At 45.2% G+C, this 11,502-nt stretch overlaps 1 protein-coding gene across 1 annotated transcript in view; it reads left to right on the top strand.

Annotated features, from left to right (window-relative positions):
- The window catches only part of LOC133976982 (sodium/potassium-transporting ATPase subunit beta-2-like), an 18,254-nt gene extending 10,890 nt beyond the window's left edge, over nucleotides 1-7,364 (top strand). The window contains exons 3-9 of the mRNA XM_062415123.1: nucleotides 1,549-1,653; nucleotides 2,121-2,200; nucleotides 4,407-4,532; nucleotides 5,056-5,115; nucleotides 5,235-5,261; nucleotides 6,992-7,087; nucleotides 7,200-7,364. Of these exons, the coding sequence (XP_062271107.1) occupies nucleotides 1,549-1,653; nucleotides 2,121-2,200; nucleotides 4,407-4,532; nucleotides 5,056-5,115; nucleotides 5,235-5,261; nucleotides 6,992-7,087; nucleotides 7,200-7,364 (659 nt within the window). The remainder of the gene's footprint in view (nucleotides 1-1,548; nucleotides 1,654-2,120; nucleotides 2,201-4,406; nucleotides 4,533-5,055; nucleotides 5,116-5,234; nucleotides 5,262-6,991; nucleotides 7,088-7,199) is intronic.
- Nucleotides 7,365-11,502: the final 4,138 nt, after the last annotated feature.

Here is an 11,502-nt window from a genome sequence, read left to right as displayed (position 1 = left end):
GGGACAGTGATTGGTTAACGAGCTGTCTTTGTGTTTCAGGGACAGTGATTGGTTAACGAGCTGTGTTTATGTGTTTCAGGGACAGTGATTGGATAACGAGCTGTCTTTGTGATTCAGGGACAGTGATTGGTTAACGAGCTGTGTCTTTATGTTTCAGGGACAGTGATTGGTTAACGAGCTGTCTTTATGTTTCAGGGACAGTGATTGGTTAACGAGCTGTCTTTGTGTTTCAGGGACAGTGATTGGTTAACGAGCTGTCTTTGTGATTCAGGGACAGTGATTGGTTAACGAGCTGTGTTTATGTTTCAGGGACAGTGATTGGTTAACGAGCTGTCTTTGTGTTTCAGGGACAGTGATTGGTTAACGAGCTGTGTTTATGTTTCAGGGACAGTGATTGGTTAACGAACTGTCTTTGTGTTTCAGGGACAGTGATTGGTTAACGAGCTGTGTCTTTATGTTTCAGGGACAGTGGTTGGTTAACGAGCTGTCTTTGTGTTTCAGGGACAGTGATTGGTTAACGAACTGTGTCTTTGTGTTTCAGGGACAGTGATTGGTTAACGAGCTGTCTTTGTGTTTCAGGGACAGTGATTGGTTAACGAGCTGTGTCTTTATGTTTCAGGGACAGTGATTGGTTAACGAGCTGTCTTTGTGTTTCAGGGACAGTGATTGGTTAACGAGCTGTGTCTTTATGTTTCAGGGACAGTGATTGGTTAACGAGCTGTCTTTGTGTTTCAGGGACAGTGATTGGTTAACGAGCTGTGTTTATGTGTTTCAGGGACAGTGATTGGTTAACGAGCTGTGTTTATGTTTCAGGGACAGTGGTTGGTTAACGAGCTGTCTTTATGTTTCAGGGACAGTGGTTGGTTAACGAGCTGTCTTTGTGTTTCAGGGACAGTGATTGGTTAACGAGCTGTCTTTATGTTTCAGGGACAGTGATTGGTTAACGAGCTGTGTCTTTGTGTTTCAGGGACAGTGATTGGTTAACGAGCTGTCTTTATGTTTCAGGGACAGTGATTGGTTAACGAGCTGTCTTTATGTTTCAGGGACAGTGATTGGTTAACGAGCTGTCTTTGTGTTTCAGGGACAGTGATTGGTTAACGAGCTGTCTTTATGTTTCAGGGACAGTGATTGGTTAACGAGCTGTCTTTGTGTTTCAGGGACAGTGATTGGTTAACGAGCTGTGTTTATGTGTTTCAGGGACAGTGATTGGTTAACGAGCTGTCTTTGTGTTTCAGGGACAGTGATTGGTTAACGAGCTGTGTTTATGTTTCAGGGACAGTGATTGGTTAACGAGCTGTGTCTTTGTGTTTCAGGGACAGTGATTGGTTAACGAGCTGTGTCTTTGTGTTTCAGGGACAGTGATTGGTTAACGAGCTGTGTCTTTGTGTTTCAGGGACAGTGATTGGTTAACGAGCTGTGTCTTTGTGTTTCAGGGACAGTGATTGGTTAACGAGCTGTGTCTTTGTGTTTCAGGGACAGTGGTTGGTTAACGAGCTGTCTTTGTGTTTCAGGGACAGTGATTGGTTAACGAGCTGTCTTATATTTCAGGGATGATGATTCGCCCAAAAGGCGATCAGCTGGAAATCAGTTTCTCGGTGTCAGAGACGGAAAGTTGGGACGGCCTCGTCCAGAATCTGAACACCTTCCTGTCTCGTAAGAAGTGTTTCAATGAATTGATTAATTGATTAATTGAGATTTTATATATTTATATTAAATCATCACATTTAATAGTCTTGTTTCCTTTGTAATTGTTTAGATAACATTTTATTTTATTTAAATTTTGTTTGTTTGTCACCAGATTAAAAAAAATAACTGCCTGTCTGTCTCTCTGCCTGCCTGCCTGACTGCCTGTCTGTCTCTCTGCCTGCCTGTCTGTCTCTCTGCCTGCCTGCCTGACTGCCTGTCTGTCTCTCTCTGCCTGCCTGTCTGTCTCTCTGCCTGTCGGTCTCACTCTCTGCCTGTCTGTCTCTCTGCCTGTCTGTCTCACTCTCTGCCTGCCTGTCTGTCTCTCTGCCTGTCTGTCTCACTCTATGCCTGCCTGTCTGTCTCTCTGCCTATCTGTCTCACTCTCTGCCTGCCTGTCTGTCTCTCTGCCTGCCTGTCTGTCTCTCTGTCTGCAGCGTACAATGACAGCTATCAGGTTCAGACCAACGATAACTGTCCTCCAGATCAATACTTCATTCAAGAGGACAGTGGAGAGGTACACCTGTCTCACTTTCTACCTGTCTCACTTTCTACCTGTCTGTCTCACTCTCTAACTGTTTCACTCTCTACCTGTCTGTCTCACTCTCTACCTGTCTCTCTACCTGTCTGTCTCACTCTCTGCCTGTCTGTCTCACTCTCTGCCTGCCTGTCTCACTCTCTGCCTGTCTGTCTCATTCTCTACCTGTTTCACTCTCTACCTGTCTGTCTCACTCTCTACCTGCCTGTCTCACTCTCTAACTGTTTCACTCTCTACCTGTCTGTCTCACTCTCTACCTGCCTGTCTCACTCTCTAACTGTTTCACTCTCTACCTGTCTGTCTCACTCTCTACCTGCCTGTCTCACTCTCTAACTGTTTCACTCTCTACCTGTCTGTCTCACTCTCTACCTGCCTGTCTCACTCTCTAACAGTTTCACTCTCTACCTTTCTGTCTCACTCGCTACCTGTCTCACTCTCTGCCTGCCTGTCTCACTCTCTACCTGTCTCACTCTCTGCCTTTCTGTCTCACTCTCTACCTGTCTGTCTCACTCTCTACCTGTCTCACTCTCTGCCTGCGTGTCTTACTGTCTACCTGTCTGTCTCACTCTCTACCTGTCTCACTATCTGCCTGTCTGTCTCACTCTCTACCTTTCTCTCTACATGTCTGTCTCACTCTCTATCTGTCTCACTCTCAGCCTGTCTGTCTCACTCTCTACCTGTCTCTCTACATGTCTGTCTCACTCTCTATCTGTCTCACTCTCAGCCTGTCTGTCTCACTCTCTGCCTGTCTGTCTCACTCTCTACCTGTCTGTTTCACTCTCTACCTGTCTGTCTCACTCTCTACCTGCCTGTCTCACTCTCTAACTGTTTCACTCTCTGCCTGTCTGTCTCACTCTCTACCTGCCTGTCTCACTTTCTAACTGTTCCACTCTCTACCTGTCTGTCTCATTCTTTACCTGTCTCACTCTCGAACTGTCTCACTCTCTGCCTGTCTGTCTCACTCTCTACCTGTTTCTCTACCTGTCTGTCTCACTCTCTGCCTGCCTGTCTCACTCTCTACCTGTCTGTCTCACTCTCTACCTGTCTCACTCTCTGCCTGCCTGTCTCACTCTCTACCTGTCTGTCTCACTCTCTACCTGTCTGTCTCACTCTCTATCTGTCTCACTCTGCCTGCCTGTCTCACTCTCTGCCTGCTTGTCTCACTCTCTACCTGTCTGTCTCACTCTCTACCTGTCTCACTCTTTGCCTGCCTGTCTCACTCTCTGCCTGCCTGTCTCACTCTCAGCCTGCCTGTCTCACTCTCTGCCTGCCTGTCTCACTCTCTACCTGTCTGTCTCACTCTCTGCCTGCCTGTCCCAACCTCTGCCTGCCTTTCTCACTCTCTACCTGTCTGTCTCAACCTCAGCCTGCCTGTCTCACTCTCTGCCTGTCTGTCTCACTCTCTACCTGTCTGTCCCACTCTCTGCCTGCCTGTCTCAACCTCTGCCTGTCTGTCTCACTCTCAGCCTGCCTGTCTCACTCTCTGCCTGCCTGTCTCACTCTCTACCTGTCTGTCTCACTCTCTGCCTGCCTGTCTCACTCTCTGCCTGCCTTTCTCACTCTCTACCTGTCTGTCTCAACCTCTGCCTGCCTTTCTCACTCTCTACCTGTCTGTCTCAACCTCTGCCTGCCTGTCTCACTCTCTGCCTGCCTGTCTCACTCTCAGCCTGCCTGTCTCACTCTCTGCCTGCCTGTCTCACTCTCTACCTGTCTGTCTCACTCTCTGCCTGCCTGTCCCAACCTCTGCCTGCCTTTCTCACTCTCTACCTGTCTGTCTCAACCTCAGCCTGCCTGTCTCACTCTCTGCCTGTCTGTCTCACTCTCTACCTGTCTGTCCCACTCTCTGCCTGCCTGTCTCAACCTCTGCCTGTCTGTCTCACTCTCAGCCTGCCTGTCTCACTCTCTGCCTGCCTGTCTCACTCTCTACCTGTCTGTCTCACTCTCTGCCTGCCTGTCTCACTCTCTGCCTGCCTTTCTCACTCTCTACCTGTCTGTCTCAACCTCTGCCTGCCTTTCTCACTCTCTACCTGTCTGTCTCAACCTCAGCCTGCCTGTCTCACTCTCTGCCTGCCTGTCTCACTCTCTACCTGTCTGTCCCACTCTCTGCCTGCCTGTCTCAACCTCTGCCTGTCTGTCTCACTCTCAGCCTGCCTGTCTCACTCTCTGCCTGTCTGTCTCTCTGCAGGTGAGGAACAATCCGAAGCGTTCCTGTCAGTTTAATCGGACCATGCTGGAGGATTGTTCTGGGATGTTGGATCGTTTCTATGGTTACAGCAGCGGCCAACCCTGCGTGCTCATCAAGCTCAACCGGGTACTACAGTACTACTACTATAGTACTACTACAGTACTACTACTATAGTACTACTACAGTACTACTACTACAGTACTACTACTATAGTACTACTACTATAGTACTACTACAGTACTACTACTATAGTACTACTACAGTACCAGTACTACTACTACTACTATAGTACTACTACTACTACTACTACTATAGTACTACTACTACTACTACTATAGTACTACTACTATAGTACTACTACAGTACTACTACTATAGTACTACTACTACTACTACTATAGTACTACTACAGTACTACTACTATAGTACTACTACTACTACTACTATAGTACTACTACTACTACTACTATAGTACTACTACAGTACTACTACTATAGTACTACTACTACTACTACTATAGTACTACTACTACTACTACTATAGTACTACTACAGTACTACTACTACTACTACTACTATAGTACTACAGTACTACTACTACTACTATACTATAAGTACTGTGTTGACGTGTCACTTCCTGTTTGTCTCCAGGTCATCGGCATGTTGCCGGGGAAAGACGCTCAGTCTCCGTTTGTCAGCTGTGGAGCGAAGGTCTGTCTGCCTGTCTGTCTGCACACCTGTCTGTCTGCACACCTGTCTGTCTGCACACCTGTCTGTCTGCACACCTGTCTGTCTGTCTTCATGACCTGTCTCCATCTTATCGTCCTCAGAGGTACAGAGTGGGGAAAGATGACTGGGTAAGATCAGTAGAACTTAAGAACCCTTAACAGAGAAAAACAGGTAGAGTGTAGCAAAGAGCACATGTTCTCCACATGTTCTCCACATGTTCTCCACACGTTCTCCACATGTTCTCCACACGTTCTCCATACGTTCCCCACACATTCTCCACATGTTCTCCACATGTTCTCCACATGTTCTCCACATGTTCTCCACATGTTCTCCACACGTTCTCCACATGTTCTCCACATGTTCTCCACACGTTCTCCACACGTTCTCCACACGTTCTCCACATGTTCTCCACATGTTCTCCACATGTTCTCCACATGTTCTCCACACGTTCTCCACACGTTCTCCACATGTTCTCCACACGTTCTCCATACGTTCCCCACACATTCTCCACACGTTCTCCACATGTTCTCCACGTGTTCTCCACATGTTCTCCACATGTTCTCCACGTGTTCTCCACATGTTCTCCACATGTTCTCCACACGTTCTCCACACGTTCTCCACACGTTCTCCACACGTTCTCCACGTGTTCTCCACGTGTTCTCCACACGTTCTCCACATGTTCTCCACATGTTCTCCACATGTTCTCCACATGTTCTCCACACGTTCCCCACACATTCTCCACATGTTCTCCACATGTTCTCCACATGTTCTCCACACGTTCTCCACACGTTCTCCACACGTTCTCCACATGTTCTCCACGTGTTCTCCACATGTTCTCCACATGTTCTCCACATGTTCTCCACATGTTCTCCACGTGTTCTCCACATGTTCTCCACGTGTTCTCCACGTGTTCTCCACATGTTCTCCACATGTTCTCCACATGTTCTCCACGTGTTCTCCACATGTTCTCCACATGTTCTCCACGTGTTCTCCACATGTTCTCCACGTGTTCTCCACGTGTTCTCCATATGTTCTCCACACATTCTCCACACGTTCTCCACATGTTCTCCACATGTTCCCCACACGTTCTCCACATGTTCTCCACATGTTCTCCACGTGTTCTCCACGTGTTTTCCACGTGTTCTCCACACGTTCTCCACATGTTCTCCACGTGTTCTCCACATGTTCTCCACATGTTCTCCACACGTTCTCCACACGTTCTCCACACGTTCTCCACGTGTTCTCCACACGTTCTCCACATGTTCTCCACATGTTCTCCACATGTTCTCCACATGTTCTCCACACGTTCCCCACACATTCTCCACACGTTCTCCACACGTTCTCCACATGTTCTCCACATGTTCTCCACATGTTCTCCACACGTTCTCCACGCGTTCTCCACACGTTCTCCACACGTTCTCCACATGTTCTCCACATGTTCTCCACATGTTCTCCACATGTTCTCCACACGTTCCCCACACATTCTCCACATGTTCTCCACACGTTCTCCACATGTTCTCCACACGTTCTCCACACGTTCTCCACACGTTCTCCACATGTTCTCCACACGTTCCCCACACGTTCTCCACACGTTCTCCACGTTCTCCACGTGTTCTGCAAATGGTCTCCAGATGATGTTCCCTACGTTCTCCACACGTTCTCCTGATGGTTAGAGCACTCTCTGTGTAAGGTTGCTGTATATGTAAATTGATCAGATAGTTATGACATCATTGAAATTATGTGTGTGTGTGTGTGTGTGTGTGTACGTATGTTTGTGTGTGTACGTGTGTGTACGTGTGTGTGTGTACGTGTGTGTGTGTACGTATGTTTGTGTGTGTGTGTGTGTGTGTGTGTGTAGTACGAGGACTCAGATAAGATCGGGGCTCTGGCGTACTTTCCTCCCAATGGAAGCTTCAACCTGATGTATTATCCGTACTACGGAAAGAAAGCTCAGGTGAGACTCAATGACCCTTACTGAGCACACACAGGGTCGGGTGTCTGTGGTAACACTTCCTGTGTGTGGTAACACTTCCTGTGTGTGGTAACATTCCTGTGTGTGTCCTCAGGTGAACTACACACAGCCGCTGGTCGCCGTAAAGTTCCTGAACGTGTCGCTGAACACGGACGTGAACGTGGAGTGTAAGATCAACTCCAACACGCTGAGCGTGGGCAGCGAGAGGGACAAGTTCGCTGGGAGGGTTTCCTTCAAGCTGAGGGTCAACTCCAAATAGACACATATACACAGAGATACACACATATATACACACACAGAGACACACACACAGAGACACACACACACACACACACATGTTAAAGCTGCGTTAACGTGGATGTTTAAAATTTCCTGTCCTGAAACATGTTTTTATGTTTTTATGTTTTACATTTTTTCTTCATTGTGACATTTTTTTAGTTTGTGTTAATTTATAAACCTGTAATGCGTTCACTGGCAGTCAGTTATTTTACAACCTGTGATGCGTTCACTGGCAGTCAGTTATTTTACAACCTGTGATGCGTTCACTGACAGTCTGAGTTATTTTACAACCTGTGATGCGTTCACTGGCAGTCAGTTATTTTACAACCTGTGATGCGTTCACTGGCAGTCTGAGTTATTTTACAACCTGTGATGCGTTCACTGGCAGTCAGTTATTTTACAACCTGTGATGCGTTCACTGGCAGTCAGTTATTTTACAACCTGTGATGCGTTCACTGACTTGTTTTCCTTGTATTTTCTGTGATATCATCCTCTCGCAGCTTTAACCCTCTAACCGACCTATCAGCATGCACATATGCTGTGATGTCACTGCCAATGAGGATGGAGGATTTTATCAATAGTCGATCAGCACGTATCAGAGTATTGATCCCACAGCTGAGAAGTTAATGATCAATATCGTCAATCAGCTGGTTAATGTGTTTGTTTATGTATTTATTTATTATTTATTACCCTTTTTTTGTTTTTTACATGAAATAATAATTAATATTTAATAAACGTGTTTCTGATTGGCAGATCATGTACGGCTGGTTCTGATTGGCTGCGTCACCTTCCATCAGTCCATGTTGCCATGGCAACAGCTAGATCACAGCCAATCAGAACTGAGCGTTGATAGTTAATTAGAAGAGTAATTAGTGAACAAGTTACCATGACAACCAACCAGTCCATGTGACACACGCACTCCCCCCCCACCCGCACTGCTCTCCACAAATCGTCTTCCTTAAAGCCGGACACCTCACCAGCCAATCAGGCGGTCCTGCTGTATTATGTTGTATGCTTGTCTGTGATTGGTTGATTTCTCCTGCCTGAAAATGTCCTCGTGTTTAAAAACTAATAAAAAAATACGAAAGGAAAAAATCTCGTCTTTGTTTCATTGGTCACATCAATATCATCGATCAATAACACTGATCAATAACACCGATCAATAACACTGATCAATATCACCGATCAATAACACTGATCAATATCATCGATCAATAACACTGATCAATAACACCGATCAATAACACTGATCAATATCACCGATCAATAACACTGATCAATAACACCGATCAATAACACCGATCAATATCATCGATCAATATCATCGATCAATAACACTGATCAATATCATCGATCAATAACACCGATCAATATCATCGATCAATATCATCGATCAATATCATCGATCAATATCATCGATCAATATCATCGATCAATAACACTGATCAATATCATCGATCAATAACACCGATCAATATCATCGATCAATATCATCGATCAATATCATCGATCAATATCATCGATCAATAACACCGATCAATATCATCGATCAATATCATCGATCAATAACACTGATCAATATCATCGATCAATAACACCGATCAATATCATCGATCAATATCATCGATCAATAACACTGATCAATATCACCGATCAATAACACCGATCAATATCATCGATCAATAACACTGATCAATAACACCGATCAATATCACCGATCAATAACAACGATCAATAACACCGATCAATAACACCGATCAATGTGGTCATGGCTTCACCATCCTAGGAAAAGAATGTGCAATTTGGCTCTTAGATAGAACTGACTGTTGCATCATGGGGGATTTAGAACTGGACTAACCCATCTACCACCGTCTCCCCCGGCAACCTGCTGATGCTAACCTGCTGATGCTAACCTGCTGATGCTAACCTGCTGATGCTAACCTGCTGATGCTAACCTGCTGATGCTAACCTGCTGATGCTAACCCTGAACCTGTGAACCAATCAACCTGTCAATCACCACGTAGCCACGCCCTAATGCATACCCTGCTTTATCGTCACATATAAAATCAGGGAGGCCAAAATGTCCCAAATGAACATCATACTGCATTGAAGAAGGCTTTAAACTAGCGATTGAGACCATAAACACATTTTGAAAACGTTTACTGAGGTTAGAAATCAAGTGAGAAGTTGGTGAATTCTCCATTGACTTGTATAGAGACGGAAGTCCTTTTGACACCAAAACGGTCGCCCCCTGGTGGCCTTTTGATAGAATGCAGTTTAAGTTACTTCCTGGTTGGCCTCATTTCAGAGGACCAGAACTCCCCGTCTGATATTGAGTCTTCTTACTTTTTCTTTTATTGGTTCAATAATCTGGACAGGAAGTGTTTAAATAATATTATCGCCTTGAACAGCAGAAAGTGATGAAACACGATCACATTGTTGTGAATTTGTTGGAGATGAATAAATTATCTTTCTGGGAGGAAACAAATTTATCTCCAACGACGAATTTGTTTCCTCCCAGAAAGATAATTTATTACGCTGCTAAATAAATAAATACTGAGTTAAGGAAATGATCTGTTCTCAGCTCAACGGCTTCAGTCATCCATTTATTCACTTATTTATTATTCTTATTTTTTCTTTCTAATAAGCAGGTATTGACTTTATTCTGGGCGGCTTTATTATTTTATTGTCTCATCATTATTATTTATTCTACTGTCTGCTGACTAACTGTAACAGATTGAACCCCGCTTTGTATTTAATGTCTTTATGGTGGACAATTACCCTTCAGGGATTAATAAAGCTTTCTGTATGTGTATAAGAGAACCTGCAGAGAACCTACAGAGAACCTACAGAGAACCTACAGAGAACCTACAGAGAACCTGTAGAGAACCTACAGAGAACCTGCAGAGAACCTACAGAGAACCTACAGAGAACCTGCAGAGAACCTACAGAGAACCTGTAGAGAACCTGTAGAGAATCTACAGAGAACCTGCAGAGAAACTACAGATAACCTGTAGAGAACCTGTAGAGAACCTGTAGAGAACCTACAGAGAACCTGCAGAGAACCTACAGATAACCTGTAGAGAACCTGTAGAGAACCTGTAGAGAACCTGCAGAGAACCTGTAGAGAACCTGTAGAGAACCTATAGAGAACCTGTAGAGAATCTACAGAGAACCTGTAGAGAACCTACAGAGAACCTGTAGAGAACCTGTAGAGAACCTACAGAGAACCTGTAGAGAATCTACAGAGAACCTGTAGAGAACCTATAGAGAACCTGTAGAGAACCTGTAGAGAATCTACAGAGAACCTGTAGAGAACCTGTAGAGAACCTACAGAGAACCTGTAGAGAACCTGTAGAGAACCTGCAGAGAACCTGTAGAGAACCTGTAGAGAACCTGCAGAGAACCTACAGAGAACCTACAGAGAACCTACAGAGAACCTGCAGAGAACCTACAGAGAACCTACAGAGAACCTGCAGAGAACCTACAGAGAACCTGTAGAGAACCTGTAGAGAATCTACAGAGAACCTGCAGAGAACCTACAGATAACCTGTAGAGAACCTGTAGAGAACCTGTAGAGAACCTACAGAGAACCTGCAGAGAACCTACAGATAACCTGTAGAGAACCTGTAGAGAACCTGTAGAGAACCTGCAGAGAACCTGTAGAGAACCTGTAGAGAACCTGTAGAGAATCTACAGAGAACCTGTAGAGAACCTACAGAGAACCTGTAGAGAACCTGTAGAGAACCTACAGAGAACCTGCAGAGAACCTGTAGAGAATCTACAGAGAACCTGTAGAGAACCTATAGAGAACCTGTAGAGAACCTGTAGAGAATCTACAGAGAACCTGTAGAGAACCTGCAGAGAACCTGTAGAGAACCTGCAGAGAACCTACAGAGAACCTGTAGAGAACCTGTAGAGAACCTGCAGAGAACCTGCAGAGAACCTACAGAGAACCTGTAGAGAACCTGCAGAGAACCTGTAGAGAACCTGCAGAGAACCTACAGAGAACCTACAGAGAACCTGTAGAGAACCTGTAGAGAACCTGTAGAGAACCTACAGAGAACCTGTAGAGAACCTGTAGAGAACCTGCAGAGAACCTACAGAGAACCTATAGA

The sequence above is a fragment of the Scomber scombrus genome, unplaced genomic scaffold, assembly GCF_963691925.1.
Source record: "Scomber scombrus unplaced genomic scaffold, fScoSco1.1 SCAFFOLD_187, whole genome shotgun sequence".
Classification (NCBI taxonomy): domain Eukaryota; kingdom Metazoa; phylum Chordata; class Actinopteri; order Scombriformes; family Scombridae; genus Scomber; species Scomber scombrus.
This window is presented reverse-complemented; position numbering and strand designations above follow the sequence as displayed.